Source organism: Acomys russatus, chromosome 20 (assembly GCF_903995435.1).
Source record: "Acomys russatus chromosome 20, mAcoRus1.1, whole genome shotgun sequence".
Classification (NCBI taxonomy): domain Eukaryota; kingdom Metazoa; phylum Chordata; class Mammalia; order Rodentia; family Muridae; genus Acomys; species Acomys russatus.
Genome location: NC_067156.1, coordinates 52,026,018 through 52,048,320, shown reverse-complemented (window position 1 = coordinate 52,048,320; position 22,303 = coordinate 52,026,018). Strand labels below are relative to the sequence as shown.

Genomic DNA, 22,303 nt, shown 5'->3' with positions numbered 1-22,303 from the left:
CAGAGAAACCCTGTCTTGAAAAAACAAAAAACTTGTTACTGTGGCTAGAGAGATGGCTCAGTGGTTAAAAATACTGGCTGTTCTTGCAGAAGACCCACCCAGGTTTGGTTCCCAGCACCCACAGGTTGGTTCACAACTGTATCTAACACGAGTTCCAGGGCATTTGACACACTCTCCTGGCCTCTGTGGGCACTGCACACAAGTGGTACACAGACATACATGCAGGCAAAATATTGAAACACTTAAAAATAATAAAAATTAAAATTAAGCATGTTGCTGGCCTTCTTTGTGAAAGGATCCAGGCTCCCAATAGAATGGCTGGCAGCATGGTTGGACAGGAGGCACACACTGTGACAGAGAGGACATCCCTGGAATAAGCCTGCCCAGAAGACACGGGAGCTGACCGCATTTCTGGTAGCCTCAACATCTAGAACCACTGGTGAGGGGAGCACAGCAGCCCATACAGCCCCTGACAAAAAGTTTCTTCTTACAAGAGACCCCCCCGCCATGAGTAAATGTAGAAACAATGACAGAGGGAAGTCCCCACAAGGCAAACCTTGCAATGGCCACTGCTGCCAACACAAATAAGATAGATGTCTGATTTCAGCAAAGGGTATAAAAATGATGGGAAGCAGAGTATTCAGATAATCTCAAATTATTTCCTCACAAAGCATTTACTCATTACAATGGGAAAATAGCAATTTACAGTGAAGAAACTTGGCAGTCACCACAATAACCAATGGCTTACAGCTGACAAACCGTGGAGTGAATCATAGAGCCACCAGGTATGTTCTAATAGGACGCACTGAGGGCAGCATCACTTTTGCTGACAACCCTACTAAAACCAAGTAACAGATCACAAGGGAAAGATCAGACAAGCCCAAGTTGTAGCATATCATATAAATAACCAGTCATGATGAAGACATCACAAATGCACACAGTAGGAAGACCAAGCAAGGTTACAGCCTAGAGTAGGTATAGGATGAGAAAGGGGATGTTTGCAGAACAACTAGAATATGCCAGAAGGTTCATAAACTGTATTTTATCAATGATGATGTATGCCCAAGTCTCTCTCATAGTCTCTCTCATAGTCTCTCTCATAGTCTCTCTCATAGTCTCTCTCATATTCTCTCTCTCTCTCTCTCTCTCTCTCTCTCTCTCTCTCTCTCTCTCTCTCTCTCTCTCTCTCTCTCTCCCCCCCCCCACCCCTCTCCTTCCCTCGCCACAAGACAAGGTTTCTCTGTGTAGCCTTGGCTGTCCTAGACTCACCCTGTGGACCAGGCTGGCCTCAAACTCAGAGCTCCACCTACCCCTGCTTCCCAAGTACTGGGATTAACAGGCGTGCGCAACCATGCCAGGCCATCTGTCCTATTCTCGAATCACAAAACTGTTAACAGTGGCCAAGCCAAATGGAAGGTCTACTCAATTTTTGCAAGTCTAAAAATCACTTCAAAATTAAAACTTTTAAATGTTATAAATTTATGAAATACACATGAAGCCCTGCGTAGAGCAGGAGCTTAGCTCAGTATGAAGCCCAGGCTGAGCGCCCAGCATTGCATTAACCAATCATGGTAGTGCATGCCCGTGATTCCAGCACTCTCAAACCAGGGCAGAAAGACCAGGAGCTCAAGGTCATTCTTGGCTGTCTTGATCAATGCCAAAGATTCTGTTCTATAAACTTTAATTTTTAAAAACCTAAAGCTGGCCTATTGGTGCACACCTATAATCCCAGGACATAAGAGACGGGATACACAGCAAGACCCTGTTTCAGGGAGGGGGCAAATATTCTAGGGTTGGCAGGATAGCTCAGTGGGTAAGGGCACCTCCCTTTAAGCCTGATGACCAGAGTTCAGTCCCCGGAATCTACGTGATAGAGAGAACTGACTCCTCTACAATGTCTGCTGACCTCCCTGTGGATGCATAGCACGTGCGCACGCGCACGCACGCACGCACGCACACACACACACACACACACACACACACACGTACAATTAAAAAATTTTTTATTCTAGAGTTCAGAGAAATAATAGCTATAGTACTGTACCATCCAAGACACATACTGTCATGCCATCAATTTCAAAGGAACCTGTGTGGTGACCATCACTGCTTCCACTCTCCAGGCTGGGTAAAGTGGAGCCAGGCGGTCACTGTTTATGAAGCCACATTGCTGGTAGGTGGTACTGCAACAGCCAAGCCCGAGTCGGCTAGGCTCCTCCCCAGTTAGAGAGCACAGAGCCATGTCCACATGGCAGAATTTATGGCTTCATTTGGACAGATCTGAGTTTCACAACCCATTCATGCCCCTCAGAATCTTTTTATCAGCAAGACAACCAATAAGAAAATGACAATTATCCTACATTACACTTTAATCTTAAAGGTTTGAACAAATATATATAACTTACTTTTTGTGTTACACAGCATTAGTTCTTATAACTGCAGATGGGTTGATCTCATTTAGTAAATATTAACCTGAGGTCCCCCTAGGAGCATCCCACAGAGCAACCAAAAGAACATCAGGAGACAGACAGCCCACCTGAAACTGAGAAAGGGCTCATAGCTTGGAGATTTTCAAGTAAAAGACACTGTCCAGCTAACTTTATGGCAGAGTGCAGAGAGAGCCTGAAGACAAAAGGCCTTTTAGGGTTAGAAAACTACTTAGATTCACAAACCTGTACTTCCATTCGGTGCCTCTGACTAACGCAAAAGCCCCTTTTCTTGCATGAAGCACTTGCTGATCCAAAAAGACCGATTTCAATTAGTGACATCATCCATACTCTGCAATGTACTGCATTACTAGACAAAGAGCTGAGCAAAACCAACGCAGGACTCACCCTCGAGCGGTCACGACCAGGGACCAGTAAGAAGGCTCCGTAGGGAAGGGTGCTAGCTATGCAAGCCTGACTACCTGAGTTCAATCCCCAGAGCCCAAGTGTTAACTGTCAACTTAAAAGCATCCAGAATCTCCAAAGAGATGGACCCCTGGGCATGCCTGAGGGGGATTATCTGCATCACATTACTCAAGGTGGAAGACTGTCCACTGTGGGTGGCATCATTCCCTCACTAGGATCCTGTGTAATGGAGAAACGGAACTGAATCGAAGTGAGCATGTATCACCCTCTGCTTCTGAAGTACACCTGAAGCTCATGCTGGCTGCCCTGACTAACCAGCCATGATGGGGCTAGGATATACCCTGAGTTCCTTAAATTGCTTTTGTCAGAGTATTTTATCACAGCAATAGAAAAGTAAAACACCAGGTAAAGGTTACAAGGTTGCGCGCGCGCGCGCGCGCGCGCGCGCACACACACACACACACACACACACACACACACACACACTTGGAATAATGGATTACTGTGACATAAAAAAAAAAATTCTAATTTGTACCAGTTGAGAATACCCAACTTAGACTTTTTCCTAAAATCATGTTAAAATAGCCATTTTACCAGCAATAACACCCAAGCAGTGACTGGACTGTGGCCACCACAGCTGCCCAGGTACCGGGCCACCATATGCCTATATTTATTTTCCAGTCCTAGTTGTAGTCTTGGAGTCAGGCATACCTTCACAGTGGCTGGTACTTTCAATGCACAGTGGTTATTCACCAGGTAACCTAGCGACTTGGACGCTCTCCTGAACCCTTTGCAGGCTGTCCCGTTCCATGTGGGAACAGCATACTTCAGAACCTCAGCTCACCTTAGTCTAAAAGGACTGACTGGTGGGTGCCTGCTGCCTTACATACAGCTCCGTGTAGGTCCCTACAATCCAGGACTGCTTGGAGGTCATGACAGCATATACAACTCAAACAGAAATTAGGTCTAGGACAGCCTTCCAAATTACAACTCACTCATGCTCATCAATGCAAGAAGTATCTGCAGCCTACCAGGAAGTGACACTAGAGTGCCCACAGATGCAGCAGGAGAGGGGGACATTTAGTGGGAGATGAAGTCAGGGTTGCCACAGGAACATTCAAGAAGAAGGAGGAGGAGGAAGAGAAGAAGAAGAAAAAGAATCATCATCATCATCATCATTTGGTATTAGGAGACAGAGAAGGAATTTCCAGATGAGGTGCTGCCGAAGCTGAGACCTAAAGGATTAGAAGCTAGCCACCAGAGTGCTGTGGTCTCCATGCTACTAAATTATCACCGGAAGAGCTCCAGAAACAAATGAACAGTGTGCAAAACACTGAAAGACATCCTTTGCCCAGGGTGCAAGTCACGAAGACACAACAACAGGGCTGCCGAAGGAACAGACCCAGGAAGGCAGTGTACAATGACTCGCGCTCTCAAGAGTGATGAACACGATGTCTTATGAAAGGACGAGGCATGGTTGGGTCTGTACCTTAGAAAATGTTCTCAGCGGAAACAAAAGAGAGAGGATGTTCTCTGCTGCCAGTGAGAATAATACACCAGAGCTCATAGCTGCCTAGACGAAACCAGATACATCCCACAAGGAGCTCTTACTTTATCTAAAGAGATAATGTACTAAGCCAAACGAGGAAAATGCTGTCGTACCTCAGGATCCCTGTGATGGGTAAAGAATTTAAAGTCAAAGCAACACATTAGCTTTTTGAGTGGCTCAAATAAACTGTACAAATGAATGAGATTAATAAATGTGGCTAATACTCCATATAATAATTTCCCCAAGGTCCCGTATACATCAGTTGCTGCTAATCAGTTCCTACACATCTTTATTCAGTTTCCAAAAGAAAAAGCAAGATGAAGGTTAAAGCAGTATGATGACAAGGTTTTTTTTCTTTAGAAATATTATGCCTTGGAACCCACAAATCAACTTTAGAATCATCAGAAGTGAGACAAGCTATATTCCTCATGATGTGATATAAAAATGATAATAAAGTACCTAGGACATATTCTTAACTAAAAATTTCAACCTGAGGCTCAGGCGATGATGGCTCAGTGGGTCACCATGCCCTGCGCCTGCACCTCCAGACCCATGGAAAGCCCTGGCTAGCAGTGCATACAGCAGCATTCCTACAGTGAGGTGGGACAGAAACAGAGATATGAGACCTCCTGGCAACTCGTGGGCCAGCTAGCCTGGCATATGCAGCAGTAAACAACAGGACCCTGAATCCAATAAGGCAGAAGGAGAGGACCACCACCCAAGATTTCCCTTTGACCTTTATATCAGAGCCATGGACCTACATACCCACACTCATACACAGAACACAAGCACAAAGATTCCAAATCCCATAACATCAGAGATAGGCTGTCAGTCAAACAACTTCATTTTCACAATAATCCGATAGCACATTCAAAATTGAAATTGAGACAATCCTGCTATGGAATCACACAATGACTAAATGTAGTACAGATTCTTTCTAGGTCTCAACTGACCAGAAAATGTGAACATAGCCAAATATGGTATGCAAATACAGTAAGAGCTAATATCAAAAATGAATCTGCTTATTTTACTAAGTCTAATAGTAAGTGAGATTTTTTTCAAAACACTTATTTAGTGTGTGTGTGTGTGTGTGTGTGTGTGTGTGTGTGTGTGTGTGTGTGTGTGTGAGCACATGCATGTGTCCACGAGTGTCACAATCAAAAGGCAGCTTGCAGGAGTCTGTTCTCTCCTTCCACTATGGAGGTCCTGGGGATTGAACTCAGGTCACCAGTCCTAGCAGCAAGTGCTCTGACCTGCTGAGCCATATCTCACGGATCCTTTAGGCTGGTCTTTAAAAAATTCTTCAGTTAGAAATGTATAGTTATTATTTTAAAAAGAGAAAGCAGGAGCTGAGGAGATGAGTCAGCAGTTAGAATACTGGCTATTCTTATAGGACCCGGGTTCAATTCCCAACACCCACAGCTCACAAGTGTCTGTAACTCAGTTCCTGGGGATCTGGTACCCTCTTAAGTCCTCTGTGAACACTGCACGCACATGGTGCACACACTCATACACATAAAATAAAAATAAATAAATCATAAAAGAGAGAGCGTACAGTCCTCTGGTGACTGGCCTCAATGTCAGACCGCAGAGCTTCAGAAGCAGTGAGGGGCATCCTTTTAGTACAGTCTCAAGGGAGGGCAGGGGACGTAAGCCACCAGCAGCGCTTGGCACCTCTACTGCCCCACCACGTCCTCTCTTCCCTGCTGGTCACAGAGCTAGACAGAACTCTCTCGGATGCCCTCATCCACAGCGTCCTCAGCTATCAACAGATATGCTGGGTAGTCACTCCTACTGCTGAGTATGCAAGGAAAGGTAGTAGGATTGGAGGGTCTGCAAATGTCTGTCCTATGGATAAAGCAAGTGAGGCACACAGACAGGGAGTCACACTGGTCCTGACCACCGACAGAGCCACGTGACCGAGGTCACCAGCACAGGCGCTCCCCCCTGGTGCCGGAGCATGGATGTCACGCTCACTGACCTTCCCATGCTCCTTCCTCATGTGACAGAGATACACATCCCGCTGTGTGAACAGACGGTCACACTCCCAACACGTCCACCCGAGACTGGCCATCTTCTTAGATTCTGTGGATTTCTTTGCAGGAGATGGAGACTTCTTTTCCGACTTCTCTTTCCCATTCATGGACTTGGCATCCTCTCTGCTGTGGTTTGCTGAATTCTGAGTTGCAGGCTTAATGCTCAAAGGCAAGTTTATACCCAAGTTTGGAGGCCCTTCAATACTTTTCAATGTTCCATGCATAGACTGCATTGCAAAAAGAAAAGAAACGCCTATCACAAATCACACCCTTTCAGCAGAAGTTGACAAGCATTCAGAGAATATTATTTCCTAAACTAAAAATATACATTTTAAAAACATAAAGAAGTCAGACGAGGTGTTATACAACCCCAGCCCTCAGGAGTCAGAGGCAGAAAGATCTCTACACAGCAAGTTCTAGGTCAGCCTGGGCCACAGAATGAGGCTCTTTTCACTTAAATAAATCAAGATGAATAAAAAACAATGGAGCTGAGCATGGTGGTGCACACCTTTAAACCCAGCATTCAGGAGGTAGAGGCAGGCAGATGTCTGCGAATTTGAGGCCAACCTGGTCTATGTAGCAAGATCTATGCAAGCCAAAGTGATATAGTGAGACCCTGTCTCAAAAAAACAGGAAGCAGGAAAAAGGGGCATTAACTTTTCTACCTGTGGGGCCTCACACATCATGGCACACGTGTGGAGGTCAGCGGACAACTTACAGGAGTCGGTTCTCTTTTTCCACCATATAGATCCTGGGGACAAGACGCAGGCCATCAAGATGGCAGCAGGTGCCTTCGCCCACTTAGTGACCTCACTAGCCACATAAAGGAGCATACAAATAACTTTAGTGACTACTCTAAGCTACGAGACTGAGGCAGCTCAGTGGGTAAAGGCACCCGATGACCTGAGCGTGATCTGCAAGACCATCCTGAATTGCATTTGGTGGAATAAGATAACTTTCAACAGATCCCCAACCTCCACATGCCCACTGTGGCACATGTGCATCCACAAATACAAACAAAGCACATGCACACGAAATAAATAAATGTTATAAAATGGAAGGAGGCTAATGTGCAGAAGGGTATCCAAGGCCCATGGTCCAACATGCCGCACTGCTTTTCATATTCTTGGAATATTTGTAACCTTTGGGTACAAGTACAAGCCAGGGCTTCGGGATAATTTTACCTCCCAACCCCTGCCCCTTTACTAGGAGTGCACAGCCTCTGTAAGTGTATCCTACAGATACTTAAAGAGCATTTTAAAATCGTGCAGCCTTGTGGAAGAATGAGGGAAAGGATAGAAAGATCTGGAGGGACAAGAACTCCCCAAAAATACCAACAGAGCCAACTAACCTGGGCCCAGAGGAGCTTGTGGAGACTGAAGCACCAAGGACCATGCATGAACTGGACCTAGGCCCAACACACATATGTACCCAATGGACAATTTGGTCTTCTTGTGGGTACCCTAATAAGGAGGGCAAGGGGGGTAGGCTGTCTATGACATGGCCTCTGTTGCCTGCTTTTCGATCACTTCCTCTAGCAGGGCTGCTTTGTCACATCACTGTGGAAGAGGATGTACTTAGTCCTGATGCAATTTGATGTGCTGGGGTGGGTTGGTAGGGGAGAGGTGGTCCCCTTTTCTGAAGGGGAGGGGAAGGAGGGAGGGTGGAACCAGAAGGAGAGGAAGGAGGGGGGCTATGAGTGGGACATAAAGTAAGTGAATAAATTAAGAAAGTAAAGATCATGTAGCTGTTTATTATCATTAATACAAGTCAACAACACCCATCTTAAACCCACAGAATCTTAAATGTGGGAGGGAGAAGAATCAGTATAATTTGACCTTTTTTTTGCATCTTTCAGTCCTAAACAGCAAGTCTAGGGCTGCATACATTCCAGGCAAGCACTCCACAGTGAGAGATGTGCCTTTCCACTTTGTACTGAGACAGTGCCATCAAGTTGTACTCACTCTATAGCTCAGGCAAGCCTTGAACTTATGACCCAGTAGCTGAGGTTATGGCCCAGTACCACTAGGCCCAACTGATGCAGCTGATTCTAAAGACTGGCTCACTTTTGACTTTGTTGTATGTGTACTAAAAGCAGCAAGTTTGTGACACAGCCTATCTGTGGGTGGGGCCTTCTCTCCTGGCAAGGAGGCAGTTGGTGGCTTGCCCCTAAGCCCTGTGCCTACAAGAGTACAAACACAGGAGCTGTCTCTTCAGGAGCTCTGACACAATATCCCCATGGTCACACAGACTGGCTTTGTGGAAGGCTTGGCCCCAAGTTCCCCAGTTGTCAAGGAGGACATCAGTCTATCCTCCAGGATCCTTTCTTAAGAAAGGACTAGCTAAACAGCACCAGCTAATGCTAATGTAGCCTTCTTCCACACTGTTCCTCTCAGGAAGAATGAGGAGCTACACGGTATTCTCACCACAGGTCTCCATGCACACAAGAGTCAAGTGGCTGGGCTGGAGAGATGGTTCAATGGTTAAGAGCACTGACTGCTCTTCCAAAGGTCCTGAGTTCAATTCCCAGCAACCACATGGTGACTCACAACCATCTGTAATGTGATCTGGCGCCCTCTTCTGGAGTACATGCAGGCAGAGCACTGTATACATAAAAATAATTAAGAGTCAACTGGCCTACCCAAAGGGTTGAGAGCAACATCTGATCAGGCCCTCTGCGCAGGGGAAAGCAGGGCAGAAAGACAGTTTTCTTATGGTTATGTCTGCTTTCCTCCATGTATATGCTGGACTTGTGCCTCAGTACACAATTTACCTGCTTACACTTGTATGTGTTTGCACATACACACAGAGTCATGCATGCTTGTGTGCGTGCACAGGGTTTCACGTGTCCATGTGGAGACCAAAGGTCAACCCCTGACATCTTCCCTCCATTTTAATAACTACACACTCTCTCTAGCCCCTGAGTTTTTAATGTCTCTAACCATTTTAAATGCAGGGGACAAAGCCTCAAGCCTTAAACTTTCCATAAGCTTCCATGCAAAGGGAAGAGAAAACAGGGACATAAAATAACCCTGGAGACAGAAGTCATGGAGGGAATGGAGATTCTGCCAAGACAAGAGCACTGGACATGCACTAAAATGCAGGTTTCTAAGTTACTTGTCTGCCTGTCTATCTATTTCTTGTTAGTAAAAGTAAGGCAAAAGTCAACTGCCTTCTTAATAAAGGAATACAAACATGCCTACCATGTACAAGGCCCTACATTTGACCCCTAGACCCATTTAAAAAAAAATAGTAATATGCCAGGTATAGTGGTGTATGCCTTTAATTCCAGCACTTGGGAGACAGAGGCAGGTGGATTGCTGTGAGTTCAAGGTCAGCCTGGTCTACAAAGTGAGTTCAAGACAGCCAGAGGGACATAGAGAAACTGTCTCAAAAAAAAAAAAGGTAATACAACTTAAGTCTTTCAAACCCTTTTTTCCCCTTAGCTCTTGTAACAGAAGCTAATTTGGATGACTATAAATTAAAGGTTTGCCTGAACGTACATGTCAACATGGAGTGTGTGGTCCTACAGTAAACATGTGTTCTGGGACATGATATGAATCAGCTAATAAAGAGCCACTTGAGAAGGGGGGGGAGCGTGTGTGAGAGAGAATGAATGAGGGGGAAGAGAGGGACGAAGAGAGCCACCTTCCCGTACATGCCCACTCCAGCTCTCCTTCATGACTGCATCCCAGAGCATCACAGGTACCAGGCAAGGTTAATATGGAACAAATAAGAGACGCATCACTTTAAACATGAAGATGCCTCTAAAGCGTTGTACTTACTCTCACCTACCAAGCACGATGGAAGAGTTAGGACACCGGGACGTACTTAAAGAGGAAACAATCCCACTGCTTTCTTATCACATAGGCTGCAAAGGCTCAGGTAACTAAAAACAATCCTGTCCTCCTATGGCCACAGGGTTGTACCCTCCTTCCTCACCTCATTCATCTACATTCACTATTACAAGAAAATAGGTCCCAGAAACCAAATCTCAGAAGCGTTGTAAGAGAAGCTCCGCCTCCCTGCCAGCCACCTTCATAGGGGAAAAATTAAAAGCTAAAACTGACTGGGTATGGCACCAGCATCTAATCTCATCACTTAGGAGGCAGAAGCAGGAAGACTTCTGGAAATCAAGGCCAGCACAGTTTACCTAGTAAATTCTAGACAAGCAAGGGTGTCATAGTAAGACCCTGTCTCAAAAAGAGCGAACAAGCAAGCAAGCTATAATTTACAACTAAGTACCAGCCTTAGCGGTTGAAAATGGAGGTTGGTGCCTTTTAAGGGGTTGGAGACAAAAGAATCCAAACAAGACCCTTACACTGAATACCCACACTGGATTCAATACCCAAGCTACCCTAAATACTCCACCATGAGCTCAGTCAGTGGTTAAGAACACCTACTACTCTCGAGCAGAGGACCTGGGTATGGTTTCTAGCACCCACATGATGGCTCACAGCCATCCATAACTCCAGTTTCAGGGGAACTGATGCCCTCTTCTGACCTCAGAGGGTACCAGGCATGCATATAGTGCACATACATCCACATAGGCAAAACACTCACACAAATAATATAAAATTAAACAAACAGCCAGCATATAACTATGTAGCCCTGGCTAGCATGGAACTTGCCATATAGACCAGGCTGCACTTGAACTCACAGGGATCCTCCTGCCTCTGCCTCCAATTTAAAGTATGAGCCATCATACCCAAATTACATGCTATATTTAGGGGGTGGGGGTGGGGCAAAAGACCAAAGGGTATCGAATACAATGCAAACTTGAGTGCTTATATGATTTCAATGGGGAAACCTTAATTTTTCTGAATGTACCAATATTTGTATAAATTAGCAGAACTCATCAAAACTCCTATTTCTTAATCCCATGACAGAGCTCTCAAAACAGGAAAAAATAGAAGCAGAAGAGATAGCTCAGCAATTAAGGGCACATACTGCACTTGCAGAAGACTGAGTTCAATTCCCAGCACCCAAATGCTACACCATTTAAGCTGCCAGGAGAATCTGACCTCTGGCCTCCTAGGGTACTTGCCCTCACATGCACATACCCACACAGAGACAGGTACACATAATTAAAACAAGAATAGACCTTATTTTTAAACGACAACTTCAGCCATCATTTTCATGTACATACAAAGCACCCTAATGACTTCATTATTCTTTTAAAGCAGAGCATGCACACCTGTTCCTCTTCAGCAGTGTTTGAGACACAGAGCAGGACTCCAGGACAAAGAGCACCCCGAGGCCAATTGAACATGAGGCCAGCATGTGGCGCAGACCGGCTGTCCATCTCTTTCCCTAGACAGCAGCATGCTCTATAGAAATCTGTAGCTCAGCCATGACCTACGACCATGCATGTATCTGCGGTTCACTGAAGACGGGAGGAGAGACGCGCACACACACCTTGATATGGTCCATCATAAGTTGCTTCTGTGCATATAAAAGAGAACAGTCTGGACACTTGAAAACAGACACCTTCTGGTTTTCAATATGCTGGTCAAAGTGGCGATACAGCAAGGTTTGCAGGGTGAACACAGTGTCGCACATGGAACACTTATAGATTATTCTAGAACAGAAGAAGCGCAGCGAAATACAGTCAGTCAGCCTCATCTCAAGTCAAAGCTACTACTTAGCATCTAAGGAACTCAAGAGAGAGAAGCCATTGAGAGGACACAAACGAGAACATGTTAGCTGTGATACAAACTTTTCAAGCACAGATAAGTCTTCAATTCTGACTGAGACACATTCAGCAACATTTATTCAGAAATCTCAATTGGTGACCACTTTCCACCTCACAAGGCTACGATGGACATGCTTGTACAAGACTTTCCAGTGCTGTAACACACAGCAAGAAACATCAAATTTTCTCTTTCCCTCCCTCTCTCCCTCCCTTCTTTTAAAAAAGATTAAAAAGGACAATACAACTGAATAATAGCATCCTAACCAGAAAAGGATGTAGGGTGAATTTTTGTTTTTTCTTTTTTTCTTTTTCTTTTTTTTTTTTTTTTTTTTTTTTTTTTTTGGGTGAGGTCAAAGAAAGCAATTCAGCTTAAAGGTGGTACCCTAACTAGAAAAGGAATTTGATTAGTGAACTAAAGACACACAAACTCTAACACCTGGAGAACCTGCTCCAAGTTTGCATTTAAAATTATCAATTTTACACTTCAATATCAACCTTTATATGCCAGTTTTAACACAGAAAGCTGTGTGCCAGTACATAATTACAGAGATAAAAAGACAAAAAACACACACCACAGGAAAACCCAATGCTCCCCTAAAAGTGGTTTACAGTACCCACACACCAGACACGATCTCCATACCTAACACATTATCCCAACCCATCTCCTTAAATTAATATTCAGCAGATTGGAATCTTGTAAACAAATCTCTTCTACCCAGTTAGATCTTCCCGGAAGCCCAAAGCTCAAATACAGATTTGGGGGAGGGGGATGTGCAACACTCCCCTGGTGTGCAGCTGGGACACAGCATCCCTTCCTAACTGTTCTAGGTCACCCTAGTCCTTAGGGAGAGCCTATGGAACATGGCTCCTTTGAAGCACTGTGGAGCGGGCACCGTATGAGTCTAGGAGTAGCTGAAAAAAGGAGGTGAGCAAAAAAAAAAAATAAAAAAATAAAAAAAAAAAATAAAAATAAAAAAAAAAAAATAAATAAAAGGAGGTGAGCTAGCCGAGGAGAAAGGCCAGAGTTGGGTAAAGTAGAAGTTTAACTCAACAACTGTACAGCAGAGCTAAGGAAGGAAGCCCCGCAAGCCTGTGCTTCTTGAATATGTTCTTAGGACAGCTCCTCACACAGCTTCAAACTCCACTGGGCTATGCTGTCAAAAACTGTAACTCAGCCCAGCATGGTGGTGCATGCCTGCAATCCAGCACTTGAAAGGATAAGGCAGGAGAATTGCTATGAGCTCAAGGCCAGCCCAGTATATAGCAAACATCACCCTGGCCAGCACTAAAAAGCAAGATGATGATGATGATGATGATGATGATGATGATAATAATAATAACAACAACAACAACAACAATAATGATAATAAAAATAATAAAAATAAAAATAAAAATAAAAATGTTGTTGTTGTTGTTTTAAAATTATAGTTTTAACTCTCTTTTCTCACAGATGACCACATGTTTTTCTAAGGTATTGTCAAAGTAGTCACTTTTCACCTTCAACTGCAGATGGAAAAAAGATCCAGCTGGTTCCTGGTAGGCTTTCCCAACACAGCCCAGGGCTAGTCCCCTCCGGCAGTTAACCATCACAGCAATTGGTATCCAAGGATGCTCATTTCCTTACTGTTTCAAATTGCTTAGTGTGAACAGCCTTGCTATCCAACGAAACAAACCATTACACAGAGCAACCACAGAAGGATGGTTTTAAAGAAACTGCTTTTAAGCTGGACATGGTGGTGCACACCTTTAATCCTAGCATTTGGGAGGGAGAGGCAGGCAGATGTCTGTGAGTTTGAGGCCAGCCTGGTCTACAAAGAGAGTTCCAGGACAGTCAGGGCTATTACACAGAGAAACCCTATCTTGGAAGAAGAAAAAAAAAAAAAAAAGAAACTGCTTATAAAGATTTTAGGAAAATGAAAACAAGGCAGTACACTGTGACATGTGCACATTTCTTTTTTTATTAAGATGATTTATTTTATTTTGTGTGTATATGTGTATGCCACATGCGTATGTATATGACACATATGTGTGGGTGTCCTTGGAGGTCAAAAGAGGGTGTTGGGTCTCTGGGAGTAGGAATTACATGCAGTTGAGGACCCCAAGACATGAGTACTGGGAACTGAACTTGGGTCCTCCGAAAGAGCAGGAAGTGTTCTTAACTGTAAAGCCATCTCTAGCCCCAAGATCACATTTATTAACAGGTAGAGAAAAAAATTAGAAAACATAAATTGTTGTTGCCTCCAGGGCTGACAGTATGTGTGCACACTCTACTACTCTGCTTCTCTTTATTCTATGGGTTTTACTATAACAAAATAAAACCATTTGAAAAGGGGAAGAAAGATTGAGATGTAGATATGGCTCAGCAGTTGTGAGGATGGAATGCACTTGTAGAGGATCAGTTTGGTCCCAGCTCAGTCCCATGTTAAGCAGCTCACAACTGCCTCTAACGCCAGCTCCAGGGTGTCTCTGGCTTCCTGCGGTCAGTGTGTGAAAACACAGAGAGAGAGAGAGAGAGAGAGACAGACAGACAGACAGACAGACAGACAGACAGACAGAGACACAGAGACAGAGAGACAGAGAGAAATACATCTTTCAAAAAAAAATTGGTTGGGCTGGAGAGATGGCTCAGTGGTTAAGAGCACCGCTTGCTCTTCCAGAGATCCTGAGTTCAATTCCCAGCAACCACATGGTGGCTCACAACCATCTATAATGAGATCTGGCTCACAACCATCTATAATGACCTCTTCTGGTATGCAGGCACACATGTAGGCAGAACCTTGTATATGTAATAAATAAATTAACTTTAAAAAAAGAATAGCTTAATAATAGCATCTATATGAAAATGCCGTGAGACCTGTCATTTTTTAGCCCCATTTTAAAAATTAATTTTAAAAAATACATGAAATAAACAAGTGGGGGGGGAAGGAAGCTTTAAGAATAGATTTATTAGGTGGACAGACTATTCACTTAGTATCTATTTCTCATTATTTCATAAACCAGGCATGGATGGCTGGAGAGATGGCTTAGTTTTACTAAGAGCTCGTACTGTTCTTCCAGAGGACTGGAGAGCAGTTTCTAGCATTCACATCAGGTAGCTCGCAACTGCCTGCAACTCCAGCTCCACAAAAACTCAACACCACTGGTCACTGCATGCATACATACACACACACACACACACACACACACACACACACACACACACACACACGCATGCGCACGCATGTGCGCACACACAACAGGTACGGCTCCTCTTATTTTCTTCTTGGGGAAAAATATAAAAACCAGTAAACAGAGTTAGTTAGCATCTTTTTGAGGAAACTGAGGAGCAAGTTGTTGGTATATTACCAGAACAACTCCCCAGGAAACACGGACAAGCCAGGAACGCTGGTGTGCTGCTATGATCAGCAAAGGCAGAAAGATGGGAAGCTTCAGGCTATCCTGGTGACACAGCAAGATCTCAACTCAGAAAGCAAAAGCCACCAAAAAGCACCAGGAAGAGGCAGCCCTAAACCTCTTGGAAAAATATGGCAGAAACCAATTAGGCTCAAGGAAAGCTGACAGGACCACTATCACGAGAGGTGGCTACTGGCCGAGTGCCCAATGCAGCCCACTGAGAACATGTGCAACCTCATTCTGGAAGATTCTCATGATGAGAGCCAGCTCCTAGGCCAACTCTGAGAAAGCAGGAATGCACAGGGAAAGTCATCCCAAAATGAATGGCTGCTTCCTTTGAGGGGTGGGCAGATAGGGTTGAATTCAGCTGTCCCAGAGGGAGGACAGAGACAGGACAGGTAAACCCAAAAGGCACACCCTGGTCAGGATCTTGGAAAGACAGGAAAAGAACATTGTCTAGGCAGCAGAAAGGTCTGAAGCCAATCTGTGAACCAGATGGCATGGTAATTATCACCAACATCCTGAACAGCAGCTGTATGGTGGTGATTTTTATGAGCGTGCTTTTCTTAAAGGAAAAGAATACACTGAACTCACAGGTCATAATGCCCTGCTACTCCCAAGGATGAAAGGGAGGATGGGACATAAGAATGATGGGCTGGATCAGATCATCTCTGGGGAAGGGCACCCATGAGTTCTCAATACATACTGCCAACATTTTTGTGGGGCAAGAACCATTAAAACTAAAAACTAGAAACAGCAAGTAACAAAAGTACAACAGACTTATAAATATGGCTTTAAGGGATAAATCACAAACATGGATCAAACCTCCTAGCGACAATGGAAAAGCCTGAGGGAAAAAACAGTCCATTGCAAGTAAAAAGGGGAGGTTTTCCAAACTGAGGATGGGAGGAACAACCCCCTTGATGCAAAGACAGAGATCAGCAAGCTTGTGAGACCTCAGGTCCACAGTGCTGTGTGTATCTGGGGCGGAGGGTAATGCAGAGTTGGGAAAGGCTGGGAGGGTACTTCTGAAATCCTGTGTATAACAAAACAGCTGGAAAGGCGATCACTGGAGGTGGGGTGGGGTACTAAAGCAGCGGAGGCTGCAGCCACAGTTCTCCACACACTGCTATACATGTGTGGGATACAAAAAAAGATAAGCTGGGGACTTGCTACTGCCAATGTGCCCTGTAACTGCCAACATGAACAACTGATCAAATCCCAGCAGGCGGAGGTACTGCTCTCCACAATGTGACTGGTTCTCACACCCCTGGTGAGGTGAACTGACACCACCTCCAGGTCCCGTGTGGTATAGTAAGAGGCAGAGACATGAGGTCATTTGTTTGATGTATTAATTAATTAATTAATCCCAATGCTGAGGCCTCTTTCCTGAGACCTAGAAGTCCCCTTCCATGCTAATAGTGTAATACCGTAAGCTTTATTTTTCAGGAGCTTATTCCAAATCTGCCTCTTATACCGCTCTTAATTTGGGAACTGTAATTTCTGCCTGATACACGCTCAAAATGACATGTTATTCAGCACTTATTAAAGATGGTTCAAAGTATCCTTTTAGACAGCAGGGAAAGTATGCCCACCCACATCCTGGAAAACAAGAAACAAAGCGCGTACAGAGGTATCTGAGACACAATAAACATGTTACAGCTTGCCTGGTACTTTGCAAAATGAGGTGCTAAAACTGCAGAATTCTTGGTATATGCTCAGACATCTACGTAACTGGTACAGAAAATGGGAGTGAGATGGATGCTAACAGATGAAACTGACGGAAGTCATTTGGGTAACTGCAAACCATCTGCATCACCATGACCATCCAAACACAGCTTCGAGGGGTCAGCACCAGACCGTCCTCTATTCGAGGACCATTGGCTTGTTTTAAGTCAATTCCAAAATGGCCACAAGATAAGAAGTTTTCCAGTAGCTTGCATGGGGGAGGTGGCAAGGAGAGCACAGTGTACAGGCCTGAAGAACCCACGGAATTGAAGCAGCGCCCACTAGAGAGCCAGAGCGAGAGCAGCGCTGGAGTCAGACAAGAGCCGAGGCTGCAGGGTGGGGCAAGCACCAAGCTAATGCTGCTGACATAACCTACACTGGTTTAGGGCTTCTGTCTTCCATTTCATCAGTATGCTATCTTTATTTTACAATTTAAGACACAGTAACCTTATGTCCAATTTTAGGTTTTTGCTTATTAAAGAAACCTGATAGCAAAAATAAATAAATAAATAAATAAAGAATATATAAAAATAAAGTTGGACGTCGTGTTGCATGGCTGTTCAGCACTCTGGGGCTGAGGTATGAGGATGGTGAGCTGGAGGCTAGCCTGGGCTAGAGGATGGTGAGCTGGAGGCTAGCCTGGGCTACATAGTTCACTCCTGCCTCCAAAATAAGAAAAAAGAAAAGAACTAGAGTACTGTTTTCCTTTGCAATTTCCTTCTCCATTCTAACACACACACACACACACACACACACACAAACACACACACCCCGCAGTGATATCCAGAAACCACACAAACACCGCAGGTTCTAATTTGATGCCTTCTCCATCTCAACAGCGTGTACACTGTCACTTCTCTTTGGGTGTGAGAGATAATTAGCGCTGATTTCACTCTTCTCTTTCACTGTTTCATGGGGAGAACATCTGCTCTCATATGACTGTTTCCTGCTTCTTTACTAAGGTCTTGGACTTTAGCACGTTAGCTTCTCTTAGGCAGCACTGGCACCACCACTCTCACCAAGATGGCTGCTGAGTGGCTAACGGGCAGGCAGCACATACAGGATGGACACACTGGACAGAGGGATGCTTGTGTTGTGATGAAACAAGCCAGGAAGAGACCCTGTGACGCTATCTAGAACAGTGTGTAAATCTAGAACCTGCAAATTGCTTGCTTCTGGAATTTCCCATTTAATAATGTTAGTCCATGGCTGATCTTGGTTAACAGAAATTAACATTGTGGATAAAGGGCAGGGGAAACTGCACCCTGTAAAATCTTCTTTTAAGTAAAGCTATGAAAATTCTAGACCTACTGTGCTCAAACTTGAGCAATACTATTTTAACTTATCTTGATAATCTACTATCCTCTGTTTCCAGTTTATAACTACGTCCAGACAGAGTATTTGACTTATCTGGATGAAGAATCAAATAGCTACCTATGTTCATCATGAGGAAAAGGGTGTGTGAGTGTGCACAAGTTTCCCACGGTGAACACTGGGGACACACTCACCAATCTCACTAACCCCGTCTCTGCATGAAAACTTCCAGTGGAATGTGAATACCCTAATTTGTAACTTGCCTGCCTTTGAAGATCAATACACAAAACATCAGGGAGAAGGATCTAGTGAATAAATAGATTTTAGTTTTTGTGGGGTTTGTTTTGGTTAGCCTTGCCTGTCCTGAACTCACTCTGTAGACCAAGCTGGCCTCAAACTCACAGAGTACCTCCTGCTTCTGCCTCCCCGAGTGCTGGGATCACAGGCGTGCACCACCACACCTGGCTGGATAGATTTTAATACTGTTTTAGTAAACAGTCATTTGTACATATTTAATCATATCTCCCTAAAACTAGGAGAAAAACTGGACATTGTGTGCTGTTTGTGTGTGTGCCTGTGTGCATGTACACGTACGCGTACACACACGCACACACAGGAGTACAGGTATTATATTGCCTATCTAAATCTCTTTCCCCTGTTGATCTCTGATAATGGAGTTACACATAAAAATGCACCACATGCCAGAATAGCTCATCTACCCTCCCATAGTCATCACACTTTTCAGCCATAATGAACCCAGAGCTAAGGTGAACACCACCAAGTACACTGTGTGTGCACACTCCTCACACAACAAGGGACTGAGCACATACAGAACAACACGTATGGAGTTCCTCCACACCCCTCACAGGCACCTCAGGCTACAAACTCCAACCACTTCACCTCATTCTAACCCCAGACATGGGGCACAAGCACGCCAGGCACTTGCAGGAGACGTTGAGACAGGTAACAGCCCCAGGCTTCACAAGTGGCAGATGGTAGAGCACTGACCTGCCCCTGCACCCACACTCCTCCCCTGCCCTCTGCTGACTGGCCCCTGCACTAGACTTATCTGTTCAAAATCCCTAAAGCAAAAACAATACTAAATAAAATTAAATTTACGTCCACTAATCAATGACTTGTCCTAGCTATGAAGTTAGATTCAGTAACGAGTGTATCAAGCTGACTTCACCTTTGACCATTGCTGGGAAAGGTGGACTTGATAAACAAACTACAGAAATAGTGAACATGAAATAGTTTAGGCTTTCTGTTTCTATATTTTATAATTTTCCTAGCACTTACTTGCTAAAACTCATCTTAAGAATAAAATGGGTAAGTATGCATTTGTTGAGCAGAAATTAATGCTGGAAGCATGAATAGCAGGTGACATTTTAGGACAAAGACTTTACCTGGAAAAAGCAGAATGGTATGGTGACCTACGAGCAGACCTTCACACATCAAAATTAACATAGCTGACAAATGCTCTGATTTTAAATTTTATTTGCTACAATGACAACCTCCTCTAAATGACTACTAGAGTAGCAGAGTAAAACTCAGCCATGGGGTAACTTACTTTGCTTCTCCTATCTTGATGCCAGGATGCTGCGTGTAGGCGTGGGAATGTGTACTTGGGGCAGACTTAAACGCCATTGGACAGATAGGGCACTTGTAGAAGACTTCACAGTGAGAGCCTTGAATGTGAGACTTCAGTGCGGCCACATCAGAGTACACAACATTGCAATGTACACATCTGTTAGAGAAACAACACTGTCATTAGCACAGACCACCAAACACCGTGAGGGACATCACTGTGTGAACGGGGAAAATGACCATATCTCACAGCCCATAGAGGTTTCTCATGGCTTCTGGAAAGTACTTTGTCTTTTTTACTTACAACAGAGTACAGATAATGTTGTGTGATTAAGAGGATAGATCACAAAGACAATTGATGTGCAAATGGTCAGTGTTTGGAGCATCTTTAATGTCTTAAGGAAGGATAAACGTAGTGAGGCCATTGAACCATGAGGGCCAGATCAGGACCAGGGACACAGCAAGACTTTGGGGATCCTGGACAGGGGAAGGACGTTCATGTGCTGGACTGACACTAGGGCCTGAGGTTCTCATCTGTCCTAGTGCCAAACAAAAGACCTTTCCGATGAAAGAGGCCTTCAGATCTGCATCTACATGCCCTCAACAGAGGCACAAAGAGGGGCACATGAAGAAAGCATGACCCATGATATCCTGGTGAACGTTGGTGTGGTCCATGCATCTGCTATCTGCACTGCATGGTGACCCAGAGGGCGGTAAAAGTCGGCCACCTGTTTTTGTCTACTGGAAAACCAATCTGAATGTGCCTGTATTTGGTCTTTAAACCCCACCAACCACAAGCTTCTCAAAAGTCAGCATCTCTGAAGCAACTGGCTTATGAATTTCTGTGTATGACAATTAGCTCATTCTCTGTTAAACTCTAATCCCACAGAAACAAACCTCAAAGCTAGGATGCCCCGCCACCCACCTCGCTCATTGCACAAGGACAGTCAGCAGTGCTCGTCACACTTCCATTGACAATGGAGTCTTCTTGATTCACATACGGAAAACATTTAAGAATGCCCACGAGCACCATCTGAAAGAACACGCCTTTCATGTGACTTGACACACGTGTTCCTAGTCATGTATACGCAAGTCACCTGGGAGGGAAATCTGCTGGCAGGGCCTGCCCTCCAGGACACCATGCCAGGCACTCCTAGAGGCACACATGGACTCGCAGAGCTAGCTCCTGCAAAGCACACAGAGGGCATATATTCTATTGGGCATGCAATGGCAGGTTTTGCAAGCAGTTTTAGAAAATCACGAGGTATTCTCAGTTTCATTGTGTTTTGGTTTTTGGATTTGAGTTTTTTGTTTGATTGGTTGGTTGGTTGCTTTTTTGAGACAGGGTTTCTCTGTGCAGCCCAGGCTGTCCTGGAACTTGCTCTGTAGACCAGGCTGGCCTTGAATTCAGAGATCCACCCACCTCTGCCTCCCAAGTACTGGGTTTATAGGTGTGTGCTACCACTGCCCGGCAGTTTTGTTGTCTTAGGGCACAGTGTTCAGCAATACAAAATGAAAACACTGTACAACAGGAGGACAAGAAAGCTTCCTGTCCTAGTCACAGGAGTCAAGCAAGCACACTGAGACTCTTCCTTAACAGGTCTGACACTACTGCTGCTTGTTTATAAGGTAAGATGTACAGACTATTTTCAGTCCCACCTTCTCCTAGAAGCTAATAACCACAGGGTCAGGGCACTACAACATCCCCAACTCTTGGCTTAAGGAGGATGCCCACTGATGACAACAGATAAGCTAAACTCTGACACTGGGGTCTGATGTTGCCACCCAAATGCTGCCCAACAGTTGACTTCACCACAGACACACGCATCTTCTCACCAAACACAGGGCTGGGTTGAACTTAAGACAAAAAGAAGCAAAGAGAAGTTCCCCAACGCTCCAGATGGTCCAGAGCCTCTTTGGAGCCAGAGAAAAGCTTCACAGGCTGCAAGCAAAATAAGATATGGTTTTGAGTTGGCAGCAGAAGTGACAGGTACCATAGAGGCCAAGGGAAAGCAAAAAGAAGAAAAAGGACAAGAGAGGTCCAGGGCAACAGAGGCCAACAAGTGAGGCAGACACCTGGAACATGGGACTTGAAAGACCCCTTATTACCTCAGTGCTACTAGGCATTGGCCTCTCAAGTTCTGGGATGACA

The 22,303-nt window shown here is 44.6% G+C and overlaps 1 protein-coding gene across 8 annotated transcripts in view; it reads right to left on the bottom strand.

Annotated features, from left to right (window-relative positions):
• Znf532 (zinc finger protein 532) overlaps positions 1–22,303 on the bottom strand; it is a 116,270-nt gene that overhangs the window by 27,664 nt on the left and 66,303 nt on the right. For 7 of the 8 annotated variants that reach the window (XM_051163453.1, XM_051163456.1, XM_051163451.1 and 4 more), the window contains 3 exons: positions 20,135–20,311; positions 11,853–12,015; positions 6,380–6,661 (listed from right to left, as the gene is read on the bottom strand). In XM_051163453.1, the coding sequence (XP_051019410.1) occupies positions 6,380–6,661; positions 11,853–12,015; positions 20,135–20,311 (622 nt within the window). The remainder of the gene's footprint in view (positions 1–6,379; positions 6,662–11,852; positions 12,016–20,134; positions 20,312–22,303) is intronic. The other variant, XM_051163459.1, reaches the window with a different exon arrangement.